Source organism: Chinchilla lanigera, unplaced genomic scaffold (assembly GCF_000276665.1).
Source record: "Chinchilla lanigera isolate Chin_1 unplaced genomic scaffold, ChiLan1.0 scaffold00028, whole genome shotgun sequence".
Taxonomy (NCBI): domain Eukaryota; kingdom Metazoa; phylum Chordata; class Mammalia; order Rodentia; family Chinchillidae; genus Chinchilla; species Chinchilla lanigera.
In genome coordinates, this window is record NW_004955429.1 from 3,100,453 (window position 1) to 3,122,784 (window position 22,332).

The 22,332-nt window shown below is 42.0% G+C and overlaps 1 protein-coding gene across 1 annotated transcript in view; it reads right to left on the reverse strand.

Moving 5' to 3' along the window:
* The window catches only part of Gad2 (glutamate decarboxylase 2 (pancreatic islets and brain, 65kDa)), a 77,152-nt gene that overhangs the window by 7,476 nt on the left and 47,344 nt on the right, over positions 1 to 22,332 (reverse strand). The window contains exons 9-15 of the mRNA XM_005386895.2: positions 19,967 to 20,021; positions 18,058 to 18,174; positions 16,702 to 16,766; positions 10,957 to 11,035; positions 8,132 to 8,281; positions 3,334 to 3,441; positions 2,937 to 3,026 (exon numbers count right to left, since the gene is read on the reverse strand). Of these exons, the coding sequence (XP_005386952.1) occupies positions 2,937 to 3,026; positions 3,334 to 3,441; positions 8,132 to 8,281; positions 10,957 to 11,035; positions 16,702 to 16,766; positions 18,058 to 18,174; positions 19,967 to 20,021 (664 nt within the window). The remainder of the gene's footprint in view (positions 1 to 2,936; positions 3,027 to 3,333; positions 3,442 to 8,131; positions 8,282 to 10,956; positions 11,036 to 16,701; positions 16,767 to 18,057; positions 18,175 to 19,966; positions 20,022 to 22,332) is intronic.

The following is a 22,332-nucleotide window of genomic DNA, read 5'->3' on the forward strand; positions in this document are numbered from 1 at the left end:
TGTTATAAGGTGGGAGTCATTGGAAAGCTATGCCTCTATAAATGGTATTACTGCCTTGTACATCAGACCCCAGAGAGCTCCCTTGCCCTCCTTCTGCCACGTGAAGACACAGAATATAAAGTCCAGCTACCAATGTCAGCAGATGTGCAGTCTGCGTGCACCTTACTCTTGGACTTTCCAGACCCCAGAACTGTGATGAATAAATTTCTGTTGTTCATAACCCCCTCGATCTTTAGTAGTTTGTCATTGTAGCCCAAGAACATTATGACAGTACTGTAGCTCCACAAATGATTTTTGAGTGCCATTCCCAGGCATGAGGGTACAGAGGGGAATTCCTGGTCTTGCCCAGAATTTAACTTCTTTCTCTTGTTTCCCACACACTACACAGAAGCTTCCACATCACCTCTTCTTCTGGATCTCTATTTGCACGAAGAGAGCTAAGAGGATGGTAGAGAGGATTTTGTCTGTTCTAGCCATTCAATAGTCATTAGTCACAGCGGGGTTCTTGAAATGTGATGAGCGTGACTCAGCACTGAAATGTTAGCTGAATTTAATTCGAACTGATTTAAATTTAAATGTAAATAGCCTCACATAGCATTTATTATTGTTTTGGACAGTATAGATTATTGTAGCTCACCTCTTTCCTCTCTGGAAGTGTGTTTGTGTGAGAAGACTCAGTGGGTTCCTGGGCATTATACTTTAAGGGTTTTATAATTTCCAAGAAACTTTCTGAAACTTAGAAATATTATTGACACAGACAAATGAAAAGTAACTTGGATAGTTCATTTGATTCTACTTTCATATTTAAATCTACACTGAATTCTCTCTATTACAGTGATGAAAACATAATCAAAGAACAGAGAAAAATCAGGATTCATTTCACAATTGCCAGAGACTTTCATATTTGAATTACCAATAGCAGCAACAGTCTTTTATTACAAATTCTAATCGTTGTCCTCAGGAAATAATCTCCATCACCATCACAGGTTATGCAATATACTCAAATCTAAGAAGCATTTGAAAAATTGTATTTAAATGCAGAGACCTCAGAGCTGGACTTTTCTCAGAAACAAAAAAGATATTTTTATTATGTATTCCTGCTTTGGCCTATCCCTCAGCCCAGTGACGGTGAACTGATTTAACAAATGAAACAAGTCACACTCCTCTGTGAGTCTGTCTGCTTAGCAGGATTATGAAAGAACCAAACAGCAGTAAGAATGGAAAAATCTAACTTATAACTAACTAAATAAAATTAGTCATTATCAAGATAATTTACACTATGGACAAGCAGCATCCATCATACAGTTTCAGGGTGAAAAATGAGCTATTTTCTCTCAAATGACTATAGACTCCAGCCTACCTTTTATACTCCCTCTCTCTCACTTCCTGGGCTTGTAATACCAGAATGAACCAATTTAGCCAAGCTTCAAACACAAGCGCTCCCACTCCCACCTCAGACATGTGCATCATTAATCCAGGTTCTAGAAATTTTCTTCCATCTGTTCTTAGGTTAGTGGTTCTCAACTACAGAGCTGCACACTGGAGTAACCTGCAGAACTTTCAGAAGTATTCCCAGATCCATCCAAGAGCAATCAGATCAAATTGTCAGGGTAAGACATGGTTACCTGATTTTATGAAACTTAATACCATAAGGTACAGTCAGGGTTATGAACCACCATTCTAATTAGGAGGATTGGCTTAAAAGACCTATGGCCAGGCATTAAGTTTCCTCCTAATAAGAAGTTTGATCCTGAGTTGCTTAAGGGCAGGTATTAATATTTATACATTTTACTGGAGGGCGTTGAATCTGTATAACATCTTACTCTTGTCTTTGTATAGAAGGAAATAAGGTCTGAAAGGTGAGTGAGGTATCCCAGGTCCATAGTAGTGGAGAGGATGGCCTGCCCTGCTTCCCGCAGTGACTGGCAATGAGTGGACAAGGATCCTTCTTTTATGGTAAGTGAAGAAACACCAAATGAAACAACCAACCCTTTGAGATCCAAATTACATACTCACTCCTAGTTTTCCATTCCAATAGCACCTAGAGACATGGACCTTGCATTTACAGTATCTCCCACTGGTGTGTATCGTAAACCATACCTCACCCATGTTAAATGTTGGGAGCAGCCAAGGATTGCTTACAGATAAAAAAAGTATCTTACTGACCAGGGTGGAATGTATAGCTCAGTCTCTCAGGCTCTGGAGTCAGACTTTCTGTGTGATTTTTGGGAAAGTTACTTTTCCTCCCTGCTCTTCAGCTCTCCCACATCAACCCAATCAGGTTACCATGAGAATTAAATGATCTAACACCCAATACATACTCTAAATGGTGGCTGTTATTATTATTGCTCCCTGTCCTGTTGCCTTCTGGGGCTGCACAGTTCTACAGACCCACAGTGGCTTTGACCTTGCATCCCCAGGGGGTCAACAACAGTTTGGCTTTCTAATGATTTCTAACACCTGGAGTCTCTTTTGTGCTTGTACCAAAACTACGAATCAGTTTCGCTTGGAAAATTGGCCAACTCCCAACAAAATTTCTTGCTGCTTTCTGAATACCAGTAAATGTCATTGCCTAATTATTAATTTTAAGGCACCATAAAGTCTCTCAAAAAGCAAGGAAGTAGGGTTGCAAGAGGCGGCTGGATTGATTTTGTATGCCCTGGCTCTGCTGGCGTCCACCAGGAGGAGTGCACAGACACATCAAGGTGGTATTTCTCACAAAGTCATGCAAGTATTATTAGAAGCATATGCATTTGAAAGACCCGATACACACACATACCAAAGCAGCACTCAGGGGCTGAGGATTTGGCTCAGCGGCAAAGCTCCTGCCTGGCAAGCGCAAGGTCATGAGTTCGATTCCTGGTACTGGAAGAAAAACAAAACAAAACAAAACAAAACAAAACAAAACAAAAACCAAAGCAGCACTCAGCACTTACCTTTGAGAGGCGACTCATTCTCTCCTCGTTGTCTTCCAGAGTACGCAAACTGGGAGGCACGTACCAGAAGCAGACATTTGTGTGCTGAGGCTGCAAAGATGAGAGGAAGATTCACAATCAGCTCGAACTGCCAAGGTTGAAAATTCCAAGGACACTTAAAATCTATTTATTCCCCAGATTCTGAATACAATTTGTGTTTTTAAATCGGCGACCTCCTTTGCAGTGCCTTGCTTTGCCATGACTTACTTGGATTCGATCTCCTTTCGAGTTCAGAAGTGCTACCTGTCATCCACTGCTTCCCCTTCACAGTGGTCCCACTTATTCACACTGGAAAATGCCAGTGATAAGGACTGGAATTGACTAAACTTTTGAGGATTGCTGAACTCCGAATACATACCTTCCCATCAAACACCATTTGGTATCCTTCTCGATTTTTTATGATATTGTACAAATACTCTGCCAGCTCCAGACACTTATCAATATGCGCTTCGAAGCCTGTAGTCCCCTATGGGAGAGAAGAACAAAGCTCAGTGGGCGGGCTGACGGTGGGGGTGTGACGCTCTCGCAGAGTTGCTGGATGAAGTGAGCCCTCTGGAGACTGATGGCCATTGTACCACTTTTCCCTCCACGCTGTCCTGGCACTGTCCTTTCCCAAGACTGTTTCCAGAGGCTTTGCTGTGCTTATTTCCCCTTTACTGCTCTTCCCCTCAGGTGCTTTTGCTCCCTGTCATTACTGTTCTCCACAGCTGACTCCTTTCCTTCCTCAGCCTCCATTCCCCAGGCTATCATTTTGATTACTCAAGGGGAAAATTTGCCTCCACAGTCCATGGAAGTAATCATGGAGGTCATTAACAGCAGAAGGGCAGGGCGAGTCTCCTCCCGCAGATAAGAAGTGTCATCAGAGACCCCGCAGGATGTCTGTTTGGCCCCTGCCCATCCCATAATTCTCCATCCCCAGACCCCTCACTATAGAATGATGCACCTCACTATAGAATGAACGGGGAAGGCAAACCTGAGTTTTAGCTGAACAAATGAATGACTCGTAGGCAACACGCAAGTGCTTTGTTAGCCTGTCATCCTGCCAGGCTCTTCAGCCTATTCTTAGGTGACGGGTCAGCGACTCATGTCTGTGATGGGTGAATACTGACACAGAGGTCTTTTAGTTTCCAGCTTTGGAAGCTCTGGCTCTATACTTAGGAAAAACAACACAACAGCCTTAGGCTATAGCAGTGTCAGGATGTGCCAGGGAATCACTCTTCAAAATGGCTTTCCTCTAATCTCCTTCAGCATTTACCGAATACTAAGGGAAAGCTTAAGAAAACAGCTAATGCTCATCCTGGGAGCACTTAAAAATTGTCTACCAGTAACCAACCCAACACGGAACTAGAGGGAGCACTTGTGATGCGGGTACTCCGGGCCCACTTCTGTGTACACACGTTCTCATCACCTCACAGGAAGGGGGATCCAGCACGGCCCAGTGACTTGTAACATCCGAAGCATGTTTAAACTGCACTGAAGAACTCTGATGGGTTCAGAAATCCATTTCCTTGATGATCACTATCCCAGTTGATTGACTCAGGGAGACTGATGACTCCTAGCAAGGGCTTGGGCTGATGCCTGAAAGCTCAGGCCAGCAGTTCGGCCACACACTCCATGAGCCTGAGGGTGCTAAGGAAATTGGAGTTGGTTTGGCCTCAACTGGCAGCTGGGCTCCAGGCTTTAAAGGCTTCCACAGGAGGGAGTGGCTCATGTACCAAGAACCTAGTTCTCCTACAGACAAATGCATATGTCATAAAATATTGCTCCTGAAGCAGCTATTGGATTCCCTGCTGTTATCTCCATTTCTACCCCTGCTACCCCTTCCAGGCACTCTTTCTCTTCATCTGGACTGCAGTTCCCTTACCATCCATCAGTCAGTTTAGATTCTCCACTTCTTTCAGGCTGTGCTCCTGAGCTCCTGTGTGACCTTCTTTCTGGAATGTCCTTCTCCCGGCTCTACTGCTTGTAATCCTATTTATTCTACTGTCTTGTTTAAGCCCTATGTCAACAGTCATCTGTTGATAAAGTTTTCTTGATTGTTAAACTATGAATGAGCTCTCTCATTCTCCATTCTGTGTCTGTGCTTCTTTCCTGACAAGTTATATTCTATCTTATATGACAGGGATTTCTGTATTTATTTTATCCTGCCCAGAAAACTGTAGCATTCTTATCACATCCCATTCAGCACCAGGTACAATAACAGATACACAACAGTTACTGATTAAAATTAATTATTATTTTAGAGAAAAAGTGAACAGTCACTCAGCAAAAGATGCCAAACATCAATTTTCCCTAATAATTTTCCCTGTTTTTCTTGTCCTCAACCATTTGCCAGTCTCTTTGTTACCAATTTTTCCAATTAGAGAGGCTGATCATAGGAAATTACAAAACCTTGCCAATTTGTATAGCCACATACAAACAAACACGAAGATTTACTATGACATCTTAATCGCTTCTTGAAGACCTAAAAATGGGGCAATAATTTTAAGGCTTGTTTATTTATTTTGTCTGCTGCTGTTTCAACCATTGAGAAAATTTGTCAGCATGGAAAATAAACATCAACACTTTGGATTCTGTACTAAGGTGTGATAAAATGAAGCCTACTTAGTGAGAACAGGCTTACATTTATTGTTAACATCACACGTCATCTTGCACCCACTGACACTAATCAAATTATTCTGGTCTTAATGTAATGGCTTCTTTCAGGCCATTAACTTCATTGGTCATTAACAGCTTAGTTTGAAGAATGGTAGTTTATACGTGAGTTTCTATTTTCCATGTGGTTTCATAAGGAGGAAACACAGATTCACTAGAACATTGCATTCTCCAGGCATATCTGGTTTAGTGCTCTATAGTCTTGCCTCTTTTTCAGTTCCTTAGTCCTGTGGGGATGGAAGACAGGCCATCATGGCCAATGCTTCCATGGTTGTTCTTGCATGGTTGTCTTGATTACAGAACTTTTGATGGGATAATTATCTTTACCTTTGATCTAGGTTGTGGGACTGAGCTTATTGCTTTAATAACTATCACCCCATTCTGTAAAAAAAAAAAAAAAACAACACAGCTTGAAGGTACAAAACTGGTGTCCCAGGGAAACCTGACAAGTCTAGGTAGGTGAAGTTTTGCATAACAAATTAAAAAGAATGTATGCTCACAAGCAAGGCAGCACCTGTGATTTTTCTTTTTTCTTTTTGTACCACTCTCTTCAAGTAATTTTACTTCAGTAATTTAAAAATAGCTCCTTTGCCTTTATTTTGCTCTTTGTCTGGTCCTGCTCTTTGATTTGCACCTGATGTTCACCAAATTATTTTTCTGAGACCCAACAGGCAGCCCCATGCTGGAGAGGAGGCTCAAGATGGAAAAGGAACAGCAGGGACTAATGAACCATGAGAAACATTTTTGTGTAAATATAGCTAATGATCATCATCTTAATAAAAAACACCACAGGAAAAGGAGACAAAAAGAACTACCCTTGAAGTAAAAGAGCTCATGGACACTATGTAGAGATCAAGCTTCCCTCAACTTACTATCTGGTACTTAACATCTGTAACTTTGTAATTTCCACCAATCAACTTGCTTGTTTTAAAACAGATTGGGAATAAATCAGCAACTAATAGCCTAGACTTTTTTTCTAAGTGAGAATGTCATGCCCAACAGAATGAGTCTCATGAGTGTTCGGTGGTAGGGACCAGTTACATGTCCCTGTCAGGTCCTCAGCCTTGGAAAGAGGAAGGAAGCCCCTGACCAGTGACAGGGATGGGAGCCCAAGTGTCTCACTTTGTGTAGCTGTCTGGTATCTAGCAACACTTGAGAAAGCTTTGGTTGGAGAAAACACTATTATGGAGACTTGCCTGCGAGCCATGTAGTCCAGCCATTGCTGGACATCATCTAAGAGTTATGTCTGCATTAAGAAAGACTATTTTTCTACTCAAACATTTTCTTTTGGCAGAATAGATTTAAAGAAGATTCGGTACAGTACTCATGGATTTCACTGCTTCTCTTCAAATCCCTTCTTCTTCTTGGTAGTCACTTTACCTTCTATGAACCACCTAAGGCAATTCTGTTTACTTGGAGAAATTTCTCTCTCTCTCTCACACACACACACATACACACACACACACACACACACACACACAACACACTATGTGGTATTTCCCAATATGTACATGATTCCTACCTCTATACAGATCCCAGGAAAAAGCCACTCCCTGATCTCACCCTGATGTGCCTCACTCCTCCTGACCAAGTTACCTGCTGGTTTCTACTGATTTAAGCCCGTTTTCTCATTATGCAGGCTACTGCCAAAGCATAGAGCTAAACATGTGGCTCTTACTACGTACATGCGCCCAACAGTACCCCAGCCTCTTGTCCATCTCATTAATCCTCAGCTTGCTTTGTCAGGTTTCCCTGGGACACCAGTTTTGCACCTGGGTTTCTCTAGCATATACTGGTGGCTCTGGCCATTGCCTGGAGAAAAATGAAACCACTGGTTCTGTTGGTTGGGAATCCAGTTGAAACTGAAAATCAAACCATTTACCTTTGCTGCCTGTTTAAGTTAAACATAAATATATTCCATTGGAAGGCTGCTATGAGACCTAGCTGACGCTATACACCATTACTTACAGTTTATGTTGCTGGGACAGGAGAGATCACCTACAGATAAGTTCTGAGGTCAACAGAACTCATATAAAAGGAGGTTGTTAGGTATTTCTGAAGTTTTAAAAAGGCCTTTATCTTTAAAAGTTATCTCTTAAAACATCAAAGGTAAGTTATCATTGTAGACATTTTTGCATTTTTCTGTTCTTCAAATATACTTTCAGCTTGCACTAACTCAACTAGACATCAATCACTGAGTGAAAACCAATAGCCCAGGATGAAATAAACCAAACCACAATAATGACAATAAGAAATACCTCTTAAGAATCAAAGTAATCTGGCATATACAGTAGAATGGATTTTCTTTTCTAGATGTGGACATTAGAAGTTGCTGGGTTTAGAAGAAAACAAAAACTGGTTTGATTATATCCTTACCCACATAGAATGCAGGTATGTAGACACAGGATTCAAGAAATTGAACTTGAGTAATTCTCAATTTAGTAATCAATTTGTTAACATGTCATCAGATAGTCACTTCCTTTTAGTTGACGCACGCTCACCTTTGCCCTCCACATGAGCCATAATTTAAAAACATCCACGTGGCGTCCACACTGCAGGGCTTTGTCTCCAGTGTCATAGGACAGGTCATAGTGCTTGTCTTGCTGGAAAAGGTAGGAGGCATGCATCTGGTTGCAGCTTTGCATCAGTCCCTAAAAGAGAAAAGAAAAGTGAAATTGTAGGAAACTCTATTGGCTGTCCATTCGCTTTTCATTGTGTTGAGAATTAGGAAGGAAAAAAAAGAGATGTATATTTTGGAAAAAGAAATCAATAAAAATCAAATTGAAAAAAAAAAGATGGGGCCAGTGTCTAGACAGACTGCCCAGGCTCTTGTAATGGGTTAATTCTGCAGCTCACTGGCCCAGAACTGAAAGTTACCAGAGGCTAACAAGGACATACTTGTGCTCTTACACTTCCTTTCAAGAAAAGGTATTTATAAAAATAAGAATAAATAAAAATCACAGAGTATGATAGTCCTTAGGAGACAATCCCAATGTTCTGATTTTGTTAAAAATATTTCACAAATTCTCCCGTTCTGTAAAATACTATTAGTGTGGCTCATCTAGTATTTCCACCCACCTCTGGCACAAAAACTTTAGCATATAGCTGTTAGAGTTTAAGCTGTCCTTGAAAACCATAGCTTTTCAAACAGTTAATTGCTGTTATTTTATATGCTGAAATAAAAAACCAAAGGCATTGCAATTCTTTTTTTTTATTAGTACAGGTTTGTAGTACATAATGGTTTGCATTCATTGTGTGGAGCTAGTGCCTGTCCACAGCACATCCTAATCTTTTCTACATTCCCTTCTCCTCATTTCTTCCATCTCTTGGTGCTTCTTCCACTGGGAAAAGATCTATCGCCACGTTTCCTATTATCTCAGAGGAATTTAAATAATCGTTCCCATGTTATGTTCTTCTCTCAGTAGTCAGGCTTCCGCACTGCACTTTTATACTCAGTTACTAACGGAAGTTGCAAAAGAAAGTTTTCTCATCAGTGACCAAGAATCTGCCTGGGCACCACAACCTCAGTATGAAAATGGATGGCAAAGTGATTGACCGACTCCAAAGAATGGGAATGAATCATGCTTTTTGACTAAAATAGCATCACCAGTCTGCTCCCTGGAAACATCACCACGTTTCAATTTGTCACGAACTACTGGAAGCCTTTGACTCTTTTGTGACTTGCTGTGTAATTGCAGTTTTATAAAAGCTTTGGCATTTGGTTTTTGTTTCTCTTGTGACTCATGACGAGAGAGGGAAAGACTAAAATGTGATCCCTGAGTTGATCTTTTAACTGAAGTTAGAAGTAAGAACACTTTTAAAACATCACCCAAACGAAATCACAGTGCAATGCAAGTAAAAATTTAACCAGATTTTGAAAGACAGAGTGTTTCAAAGGTAGAGAATAGAACTGGACTCTACCTTATAATTTAGGCTTAACACTCCCTAGAATCCATAAAGTTGTTTTTGAGACTGTTTTGAGAAAAAGTAAATACAGTGTTTTTGTATTGAGCTAGAAAGTACTGAACTTGAAAAAGAAAATTCACTTGAAGGTCAATATGATACGGAAATTACTACCGTATGCTTCTACTTTATTTCATGGTCACAAAACTTTGTACTCTTCTTTCCCTAGCTCTGCGAGATCAAAATGAATGCCACTTACTTATCAAAAAGGGCCAATACTGCAATTAAGCCTGAATACTGAGGTTTTAATTTAGAAAAACAACTCATACATTAACATCTTTTGCCTTACAAGAAAAGCAAATGACCTGCATGCCATAGGTTCACTACCACTGACACAGATGATAATAATGTCATTTTACATATGTAAAATTTACTTAAACATAAAATATAATATATTTCTAGAAAAAGTATGGGAGAAAATATTTAAAAACAGTAATAATGTTTATCTCTGAACCACAGAATTTTGAGTGACTCTAGATTTCTTCATGATGGTCCATCCTGCCCAAATTTTCTATCTAAAACAATTATGTGTTAACTTTGTAAGTAGGAAAAACGAATATATTTCTAAAGCATATAAAGAGAAGTGTTTAACAAGCCTTTTAAGCTCAGCTGCTTCATTAATTCTAACAAGAAACATTCTCATGAGGATAAACTGCTCTTTATTTTGGGTTTTATCAACAAAATAAGCATAGCAGTGAGGAGATGTGACTCAGCCTGGCCTCATGGGAATGAGACCTACAGACTGTGGCCCAAACTGAGCATCCACAGGGAATGACCTTAGTCTTTGTTCACAGAAACACCTGGAATGAAAATGGTCATTATGTATTCTCTTCTTTGCTGGTTAATACATATGCAGATGCTTTACATTCTGAATGTGGCATTAAATGTTAAAAACAATAGAACAGAACTGTGAGATATATAATACATATACTCATATATACACACGTACATATCTGAATCTCAATACTAATCTTTATCCTATGCCATGTATATTTTTTCTTAAGGTAAAAATTATATTTTTCTTATGGTAAAAAATTATCTTTTCTCATATTCCAGTAGGAAACTGGAAATTTAGCTTTTTAAAGAGAGTAGCAGAGGGGCCCTGGATTAGGGGGCACTGAGTATAACGAAAGAAAACATGGAGATGATAAAGGTCAAAGTTTTGTTGTGAAAGTGGAGATCTCCAAACCTTCTTGTGGCCTCCAGGCACTGGACCTCCAGACAGAAGCATAGAAGAGCCCCCTCTGGGGAATGCGAGCTGCCCCAGAGGAAAGGGTGAGGGACCTTAGCATTTAGAGTGAAGATCAAATGCAGACAGCGAACTTTGCCCAAGGCCTGGGCCACAGAGTCGGGAAGGACGTACCTCTTCTCTAACCAGAAGAGCTGAGCACTGCAAGGGGACACCCATCATCTTGTGTGGATTCCATGTCACAGAGTTGGCCCTAAAATAAACAAATCGTGTGAGAGGACAGCACTCCATGTTGGGCTCAGGCCGCTAAGGTTTCACCAGGGCAGCAGAGCTTTATTGGCACTGTTTTTCCTCCTCTGGGGGGCACCACTCTTCCCAAACGCAAGGTAGGCTCTCCAATGGGCAACTTTTCCTGTGTGGAGATGGCAGGCTCGGGGATGCACTCCCTGGCTGGGTCTCTTCCCTCAAGCTGCAGTAGAAGCGTCGTTCTGCCGCCATGGTACTCAAAGACCCCTCCAGGGTGTCTGGGATCACTGAGTGCAGGGTCCTGACTTTGGCCACTGATGCGTAGAGCACTGGGCAGGTGAAAGAGAACATCATGCACTTCCACTGTCCCTGCTTCAGATGCCACTGCAGTGACCTGGAGCTTAGAGGGAATGCTCATTGCAAGGCTCCATTTTCCTCAACTCTATTTCTCCTTCTTATTTCACTGGTCACCGGAGTCCTCAAATGCTTTCTTCCAGAGAAGCTTCTAGCTAGTCTCCTGTGTCCACCACTTCCCTGACCCAGACCTATTTTTCCAGACCAAGAGTTAGCTGCAGTGTGGTGTCTCCTACAGGGGTTTCCAGTTGTTTGTGTCCTCGTACACCTGAGAAACACAATGTGCTCTCATCAGTAACTGCAGCTCACACAACAGTGATGCAGAGCTTGAGAATTTACACTGACAAGTCTGAACTTCTCTGTCTCTCTCTCTCCCTCTCCTCTCCCTCTCTCTCTCCTTTTCCCTCCCTCTCTATCTCTACTGCAGTACTGGAGATTGAACCTAGGGCCCTCACGCTGAGCTACATCTGAAGTCCCTTTTCATTTTTTATTTATTTTGAGCCAGTCTTGCTAAATTGCCCAGGGTGGGTTCAAACCTGTAGTCCTTCTGCCTCAGCTTCCCACAGATTACAGGCTTGGGCCAGCATGCTTGGTTAAGACTGAGGATTTTGAATTGCCATCTCAGCAGCCTCATTGAACTTTCCTTAATTTCTCTTCCTCACTCTCACTGGGCTGATCCAACCCCACTCTTCCTCTGATTCCCAGGGAAAGCAACTGTTCCCACCCTGAATCCCACATGCATTAGCAGGGCGAGTCTCTGTACTGGGTCTTCTAAGAACTAAGGAGCCTTTGAGGGTGAGAGCCATGAGTGTGGTCCTGGTATAAATAAACCCACAGGAGGAAAGAAAGTAGTAGAACAATCCACGGCAGCGGCTCCACAGTGTTCTGGATTGCTGTTCCCTGCTCCGGTGGAACCACGGACTTGGGCTCACTCTGCTCTCACCTCTCTGGCTTCGAGAGCCTTGGAAGAAATGAGAAGCTGGGAAAGATCCCATTCATTCATTTGATGAATGGCAGATGTCAGCCAGCCAGTCAGACGCTTATTGGCCCAGGGATCTTATCTGAGTCAGTGAATAGTCCAGCTCAGCTTTTTGTCTTTCTTTGGTCCTGACACTGGCTATTGGATAAACAGAAGAGTGCAATTTGGGAAATACATTGAGGACTGGAGCTGGGAAATCATAGGATTAGAGGATTAAATCACATAGCTTTTACTGAAGGTTCTTTCTAAGAAAATGTCTCTATAGAACCACACCAAAATCAAGGAACCTGGGCTCTGAAGCAGTAAGTGATACTGGTTACTAAAAAAAAGGAGCTCAGGAGCCAGATAGTATGGGTTTACATGCATGTTCCATCATTTCCTCTTGATCTTGAGCAAGTTATTTAAGCTCTCTGTTAATGATGTCCTCATCCATAGAAAGAGAGAAGTAGTAAGCAGTTTGCCTGTGCCTAATACAGGAAGCATAAACTACAGTTAGCTCCTGCTACTGATTTCATCCCTGGCACTTACAAGCTTCATGACTCTGGGCTAGTGGACACCATAATTCTAAACATCCTATAATATTTGATTGCTCTATGTCTGGTCCTGACCTCAGTTTTGTCAATAAGGATATCAGGCAGGACAATAAAACAGCTGCCCCCCTATTCTCGTGATTGTGAGTGTTTATTTCTATGCATGTGTCTTTTTATGTTTATCTTTTTAGGATCAAAGCTTCAAAGGGCCATAACCACCTGTCACTGAATTCTCGGTCTTGCTTTTGTCTCAGAGGCATGAGGATGTCTCATAAAGATGTCAGCACACTGGCGGGATGATTTGCTGACTGGTCTCAGTTTGTTTGAGAAATGTTGGCAATTTATGAAAAACAGCCCCAGGTTCATTTCCAAATGTTCTGCTGTGGAATTCAGTTATGTGGCTTTTGTAGCTTTTTGTGAGTGGGATGAACTGAATCTTCCAGGAAGGGTGTTGGAAGACATTTCTGTGCCCTTAGTTTCACCTCAAATGAGACCCCAATGAACTCACTCACTTTCCCCTGTGCACCCTTCCAGGTCTAGTTCTTCCCTTCTACAGCCTATGCTTCTGGGGCCATCTTCCTAGGGTATCCAGCCCCCAGAACCCGTGCTGTGGTTGGTTCCTCTCTCTCTTCATGTCACCCCTTGCTGCTCCATTTTTCTATCTCCTGGGCCAGCCACTCACCTCCCTCCCACCCCTCTGGCACAACCTTGGCCGCTCTCACTTCCTGCACCTGGACAGACAGGTGTGATCTCAGAGCTTCTAGCTGGCCCCTGGCTCCCGTCTCCTCACTAATCCACAGCCGTCATCCCGAACACAGAGACATCACTCCTCCCAGACCTGGTGATGGTTCCTATCGCTGAAACTCTTCATCTTTTTGTCTCTCCCTATGGAATACAATATTCTACCCATAACCATGGCTCATATGGGCTTGATCCCCAGCTCAGAGTCTTTGGTACACGGGCAGCACACCCCATGATTCTCACTGGGTGCTATGGTAGGTCTTCAACTGAGACTCCCAGCACAAGACCTCCATGCTCTCTGCCAGTTTTCTAGCCACTGCCATGAACCACTTTATCCTCCCAAACTCATCTCAAATTTCTCCAAGGACCCTGTGCACTTTCAGGTATCTCTGCTCTTCAGCCTCAGTACCCTCATGTGATGGTGCTAGTGAGGCTCCACCACAGTTGTGCGGTGAAAGCTGCCTGTAAAATGCTATTTAGGGCAAACCATTCCTTCCTCCATGCTCTCCAACCAGTTCACCGGGACTGCAAGCCTTACAGCCTGGAGAGTGCCACACAGCAGAAGACCATTACAGGTAAGCAGCAGCCTGGAGGGGCACTAATGAAGAATTGCTTTGCAATGTGGGGACCCCCTCTGGATTACCAGGGGTCTGGGAACACCCCGTCAGAGATGCCAACTCTAGGATTTTGAAAGTGCTAGCCACAAAGAAGAGAGTCATCTTCTGAGAAACTGGTTGGTTTTCAAGGGAGATGCCAGGCAGGGCTCCAGACTTGGACATTTTATTGTGAGGAAAGCATTAGGAAATCCCCTGCAACTATCTAGGAACCTTTGAATTCAGAGACAAGAATGGACCATGGATTTCCTTCACTTTTAAACTAAGTCCTAATCTCTGGTTTGCGATATTTGGAAAAAAGTAATTCCCTCAAGAAGGACACATCTTTCCTAAACGTAAGCCCATTACATTATACTCTAGCAGTGCCCTCTAGGCCTTTACCTTATGCACCAAAGAAAGTCCCTTGCATTAAGAAGTTGGCCAAATGGATTCTCTCAGGTGCCTGGGAAGCTCAGGGGGGCTCTGCGCTGAGCAGAACTCCAGCAATTCCCTCATTTCTAGGGCTTCATATCTGGCTATTTGGTAAATTGAAATACCACACACTCTCAAGAATTACAGCAGTAAGAACACAGAGCACTGCGTGTCCCAGGATGAACGTGCTGAGCTTTGCTCTCAAAGTAGTCTGTAGCACAGAGCACATTGGTGTTTATTTTTCTGAGACTCAAGGTAGGTAATTTAGCGAGTTCTCAAGCAGAGGAGGTTCCACAGCCTGCAGCACTTGCAGCCACAGATGACATTAAAGGTAAAACAACAGATGTGCACATTTGCACCTGCCAGAAAGTCTACAGATTTAATTGTGTGTGTGTGTGTGTGTGTGTGTGTGTCTTTATGGTGGTGTGATTGAACTCAAGACCTCGAACATGCTAGGCAAGGGCTCTATCACTGAGCTACACACCCAATCCCCAATCCATGAATTGAATTCTTGCTCTGATCATTTGAGTAGGCACCTCCCATTTCTCACTCTGTTTCTCATCTCTCTGTCTCTTGCTTCTCTCTTTCTCTCTGTCTGTCTCCTTCCCTCCCTCCTTCTCTGCCTCCCTCGCCCTCTTCTCTCTGGTGTTTCTCCCTGTTTGAATCATTGCTCTTGCTTAAGCCTCTGGTTTCATTTGGATCTTCATAATAGAAATAGATCAGGCTTAGCCGAAGCCCAAAGGACTGAGAGCAGAGGCCTAGAATGGACTGACTCTGGGATGGAGACCCACTGGCCCTCAGCACCCAGACACCTATATGGAGCCTGCAATCAATATGGGGCCTGCAATCAGGGCATGGAAAGCTCTAGTGCTTAAGCCAGCTGTCCCCAGGCCACACTCGGCCTTGGTCAGCAAAGTCAAGAACAGCAACCCTCTGACATGGGGCATAGCTGGCCCATCCTGACCCTTCCAAGCCTTCTTTCCACTAATTCAGCATAGCGTCCTTGGCTCCATCCCCTCCTTCCACACCCGTGGGCTCTCTGCATGTCAGCTAGCCTGAGTATCACAGAACAGGCTCTGCACACGCCCTCTGGCCTGGGCAGCCTGCACGGTCAGTGCTAACAGATGCTCCAGAGAGTATCAGCCTGTCTCCTTGTTCTGGAACAGGAATTGTGTGCCAAGATAGCTTCAGGCAGAGCCAATGTGAAGCTTTTCCTGGGCAGCATCTGGCCACTTGGCAGGGCATGGTGGGCATTTGGCAGCCTCTGCTGAATTCGGGCTTTTTGGTGGCCTGGAGAGCCAGTGCTCACGGGCATGGCTGACCAGGCTGATGTGCCATGTTTGCATGGGAACCCTGGCCTCCCTCTGCCTGTGCACTGGAAGAGCCTGAGGTTGTGTTTTACATTCTGCATTTCCCCTTTTGGACCTGAAAATGCTTTATGCTAATCAAATTTTACTTCCTTTATTCTTTGCAGCGTTTTCTTAAAGGTCTAGGGCTTAAGGCACTAAATAAAAGCTATTTTCCAGCATCAATCAGAGCTCTGTCAGTGAAGGTTATCATGAGAAAGAAAACCCAGGATGGTATTGTCATGAGTATGGCTGACTTTAAGTAAAATGACTGTATTAAACCCCGAACCCGAACTTTCAACATTGGTCAGTTATGAGATGCTTAATGTTTTGATTTTGTCAAAGGAGTGGACAATATTATTTTAAGGAACATGAAAGTTATAGATCTTCTCCCTAGAAAAGTGCGGACTGCCTGTGAGTTTTAAACAATTTTGGTGGCTAGTGCAGGGATCCCAAGAATAAAACCCAGATAGAAAACTCTGTTTCTGAGAGACATCCTGCCCAGCTCACTTGATGGGGGATTTGATTTTTTTGTGGTTTATACATTCTATACCTGAGTGCAACATCACACAAGGCTAGGAACAAAGCACAGGGCAGAGTGCGTCACCTGCAGCAGCAGTACCTGGAAATGGAGTGGCATTTGCTTTTCACATTGGGCTTGCAACACCTTACATTGTTAATAAGATAAATGCACGTACCTCTCCACACCGCTCAGCTTCCACTTGTGCTTCCGGGACATCAGTAATCCCCCACCCCAAGCTGCCTGAAAAGGAAGATCAAACAAAGGAAAAAGGAGCAGGTTTTCATTTCCATATTTTGGTGTCTTTCAGAGTAATCAGTCTCAGGGTGACACTGATCTTCCCAACCTCAGGCAACTAACAGGGGTTCGACACCTTGCTCTGGTGCCAGACCATAAAATTCAATTTGGAGGAGGGCTGTTCTAGGATCTCAAATTCTGGCCCCTATTTATGTAGGTATAAGGAGCCAAACAGGGGCACATTTCCTCAGTCTATATGAGTTGGACAAAGATACTCCCCGTACCTCATCACCACCACCTTATTAGTCCTGGTGAAGACCAGGTCCTCAGAATGAGAAACCATATGGTCACATTTTATGTAGAGAAGATAGACTAGGGACCCGTTAGTTTTCAAGTTGCAAGTCAAAATGATCCAACCCAGTGCTGTTCAAAGTGCTGGCTCACAGAGCAGAGAGATCTTTACTAAAATATACATCAACTATGACTTCCTTCCCTGAGAAAATCTTGCCATGAAAAATAAATCAACTGATCCAAAAGTTGTGCTTAGCTTGTGATGGTTTACGGTGGTGGGTGGTAGTCACATAAACTCTTTGCCTCACCATAGATCATGGGCAAATGATTCAGAGATGGCAGCTGATCTTCAAACCACACTTTGAGTTATATGCTGATCTTAAATCTCTTCAATTCATCCCTCTAAGAAGTGTTAGTTTTCTCATTTGGAAATGGCACACCTCTGTTAATTTTTAATGTAACTAAGTCTTGAGTGAAAACATCTCAAATATAATTTAGCTTCTTAGTTGACCAAGCTAGAAAATTGGGAATTTCGTAGTCCATATTTTTTAGTAAGTTGTTAATCTAGCTTTCAGGATACCTAACTTGAACCTGAGTTTTTGCTTGCTGGATTTCCTATATAAATGCAAATTCCTTCACAAATTCCCCCCTTTGGTGGCGCTAGGGACTGAACTCAGCTCTTTTGCATGGAGCTACATCCCCAGCCCTTTTTTGAATTTTAATTTTGAGATAGGATTTTGCTAAGTTGTTAACTTGTCCAGCTGGGCTCAAACTTGCAGTCCTCCTGCCATGAGAAAGATAGATCAGCATATGTTGACTATATGTAGGTTATATTCCCCCAAGGACACTGTGGCTCAGTGGATTAAAAACCAAGCATTCAGCTCTAGTACTGGTCATAGAAATAAGAATCCTTCATGTTGGGAACCTTAAGGCACAATCAGTCTCAGGAGGCTTCCAGAAAATACTGTACACCTTGTGGGCTGTGTGTTCCTTAAGGGATACTTACATCCACGTGCATCCAGATCTTGTACTTTTTGCAAATGTCAGCCACAGCTAACAGAGGATCAAATGCTCCATACACAGTGGTTCCAGCTGTGGCACTCACAAGGAAAGGAACAAACCCCTACACAAACAAGAAAACCCCACATACTGTAAACAGAGGTTCAAGGCTTCTTTTAATAGGCTAATTAGAAGCAATGGAAATCTTTCCCCTGCTACACACATATGTGTATGTTTAGAACTATCAGAAGGTTATCACCACTCTGCAGTCCGGTATGAATCAATATTCATTCTCGAAAATCTGCATTGTCCAGGTCATTCTGCTGAACCCAACAGCTGCCTTGTGATAGCAGACATTCAGTTCTCAGGAAAGAATATTCTGAGCTAGAGGTTGCCAGTGATGTTCACAAGCCATTTATTTATACACTCCTGGTAGCCTTTCTGGCCCCTTTAATCCTTTTACTCTAGTCTTTCTTCTTCACAACAAAGGCTCTGAACTTGCCACATCCTCTGGTGCAAGCAGGTAGGGGGAGGAGGAGAAAGAGTCTCAGGGGAAAGTTTCCATGGGGTCAAACAATAAGACAGGAGTTTAACCCATCTAAGTAGTCCTCAGTCTGTCTGGCCATGGCTAAATGAAGATTGACTGAAATAAGCTGTGGTTGTAAGAAAGCAGAAGAATGACATAAATAGAATTAGTCTTATCACTCACTCCATAATGACAGTGTCCTGTTGGTTTACAGAACATGATGTTTAGGAGTCAGTCTTTAGGTGGCAGCAAAGGCTTATTAATCTTGTGGTTTATGTTGTAGGGGGAAAAGAAAATATTCACTCCTAAGTTTATAATAATAAAATGTATATGTATATTGCTAAACTGGAAATGATAGATCACATTCACTAAAAATTAAACAGAGAATTTTAAAAACAAACTCTCTGACTTGCAAACCATTTAGAGATGTAAATGACTTTTCCAGAGCTTTGTGGCCATCTCTGGCAAGTCTTCAGAACTTCTTGCTTCTAAAAAAGAGTTCCAAATTACTGCCTACAAAATTAGATGTATGGAGAATCAATCATCTCAGCATGTGTTTAGGCAGAAAAAACTGGTCCTTTTAAATAACTGTATAATTGTAACTCACATGCTGCGTGAATACTTTGGTGTCTCCCACCTGTGAAAATGATCTTCAAATGTGTGCTATCTTAATGAGTATACTCAGCATACTAGGAGACAAACGCATTGGACACTGTTATAATATCTCTGTATAAATCCTCTATACAGCAATTTAATCTTTTCTAAGACCTGTATAAGTCTTAAATTTTTTCTTTAGAAAAAATGTACCTGTACTTATACAGGTACATAACAAAGAGAAACTAATAATTAGATGCAGAATTCCATATTCTCTTTAAAGCTAGGAGATTTGAAGATTGGATCCCGTTTTGGTTTAGGTCTAAAATGTCCCCCAAAAGTCTTACGTGTTTTGGGGCTTTTGGAAAGTGAATGGATCACAGGGGTACTATAGGCATGAGTGGATTAATCTACTGATGAGTTCATAGCTGAATGTGCCACCAAGAGGTGGGGCCTGGTTAAAAGATGAGTCACTGGGATTGTGACCTAGAAGGGCACTTTCTTGTCCCTAACTCCTCCTTCCTCTCTCTGGCTCTTGGCTACCACGGGTTGAGCAGCTTTCCTCTGCCAGGCTCTTCTGCCATGCCATTTCATGGACTGAACCCTTTGCAACCATTAGACAAATAAACCTCTCCTTCTTTAAACTGTGGGTGTCAGGTATTTTGTCCCAGTAATGAAAAAGCTGAATAATACAAGTTCTTTTTAAAAATAAAACCTAAGTGAGTTCTTTGGTTAGAAATGGAAGTACAGATCTTCAGTTTATTATGAGGTAGGTGAGATCCCCACAACAACTTACTTTCTGTTTGACTTCAAGGATTCTTCTTTCGAGATCAGATGGGATCATTTTTCCTCTGAAAAACAAAATAGATATAGCATAGGTTTGTTGGGAATAAGTTACTGTTTTCTTTACAATGTGAGTGGCCCTATGAGGATAAAACCCAATCTTATACCACTAATAATAATGCTCAGTTAAAACAGTTGTTTGCCTCTTTCCAGGAAAAAATGCATTTCCCTCCCTGAATGATGACACATGGCTCTAATTTCCTGGCATGTTTGGGAGGCTTCTGTACACACTGTGTTTAGAATGGCCATAGTGTCCTACTATTCTGTGGAAAGGCCGATCTTAAGTCATGCTCTTAATTCAGTTAAAATAAGCTTGATTTGGAGCAAGACATTTGGCAGTAAAAGGAGAATACAGAGAAAAGCCATTTTCATTCCAACATTTCTAGTGAGTCCACCCACAGTTCTACATATAGATGAAATGCCAAGAAGAGAAAAGATAGTCTGAAATACTTGAACCAAGTATTAAGTTCCTAAACCACCTAATTACATTCCAAGTGTTAAGAGCATGAAGTAGACCAAGAACTCATGGTCTCAACTTTTAAACATAGATAGGCATCAGAGGAAGAAATATCATTTCATTCTCAACATATTCCTTTCCTAAAGTGAAAGCACAGATAATACTTTCCTTGGTATTATGATAAACAGAAGAGCTTATTTTAACAACAAGCCAAATATGGTTGGATGTGTGATGTTACAAAGGTACTTAATTTCCTGTGTCAAATATCCCTGGAAAATAATAGTACTTAGAGAGTTATGAGGGCTGAATAAGTTAATCAAATGATATGAAAAGTGGTTGGCATTTATTAAGTGTTCAATAAATGTTGGCTTTAATCAATGAGATTGTTTTTATGCAACATGACATTCCCATTTCAAGACTAAGGAAGAAGAACAGGCAAAGGACAGATAGAGTAGTTACAAGGTACTGTAGGCAGTGAAGTATTTTCTAAGGTTGCTAAACATTTCACATTGGCATTATCAGTGTAGGTTTTATAAAGACGATTTGGAAAACTAAGTGAGAGGTGGTATCACAGTAAATGGCTGGGAATGCCATTGGCACTTAGAGAGCAGCGAGTGGGGTTTTTGTTTTGTCACCAGCTCAGTGGCACGTTTGTGGATGTTCCTGTGAATCCGGTTGTACGGCAAGCATTGGGCTGCTTTATTACATCATTTGGTGTTGTCTTGCCTAAGCTTTTACATACATGAAATATGGTATTTTATTACAAATTAGTTCTCTAATGTTTCTTCATTTTTAAAATTAATTTGAGCATTATACAGTAGGTGGGTAAGTGATATTTTCTGCCATTTTTATTTCAGGCCTGTAAAAGAGGTGTAACAAAATAGCTGGAATAAAAAGTAGACATCAAACCTCAAAGCACAAGAATCACTGACTCAGGTGGAGCTCTTTTCCAAGGCAAAGCTGTTCACATTCAGTTACTTGGGCGATGGTAATGGATTGGCCCGGGGTAGTTTGTCTGGCTGGAATGGGACAGAGGGCGTTGTAGGTAGATTGAGGGTACTGGGGCTGGGGAAAGGAGCCCTAGAAAGCATCTCCCTCCCTGAGTTTTCCCTACCCTTCACAGCGTGGCCTGTGGGCCTCCCTGAAAGTAGTAAGGTTCAGCTTCAGCCAATACTCCAGCCCTGCTGTCAACAAAATGCTTGTCTTACAGAGGGAATTCCAGTATTATATTATATTTATCTTTTATGTACAATTTTAAGCACATTAATATTGCCACAGAATCTTTTCCTCCAGTACTGAAGACTAAACTGAGTGCCTTCACATTGAGTTATATCCCCAGCCTTCCCTTTTTAAAATTTCATTTTGAGACAGGGTCTCCCTAAACTGTTAAATTGCCTTCTGGCCTGAGCTGTCTAGAGTCCTGGGATTACAGGCGTGTGCCACCATGCCCGGTGCCAAAGTACTTTTGTAGGTAAATCTGAAACTTTGTTTTCTAACTTTAAACACGAGGGTTATTACACAAGGGTTGTCACATAATGATCTTCCCTATTTTGTACACAATTATTCTTCCTCTCCATGGAAAAGCTGCTTCTGAACTTCTTGTATGTGACATCAGGCTGTAACAGAATAGTAGTAGAAATGCCTCCATGATTTAAGTTGAAAGCAGTATTGGCATGTGGCATGTGGCTCTGGCATCCAGTTTCAGGAAGGTACAAGTGTTTTTGTATTCAAAAATAAAAAAATAAATGATCTGTAAGCATGAACAACGACAGCAGTAAGCCATCATATATTGTAACTGAAACCCAGAAGGGTGGGCATGTGATTTCCATTACATCAGCCAGCCTTCTTTTCATTTCCTTCAC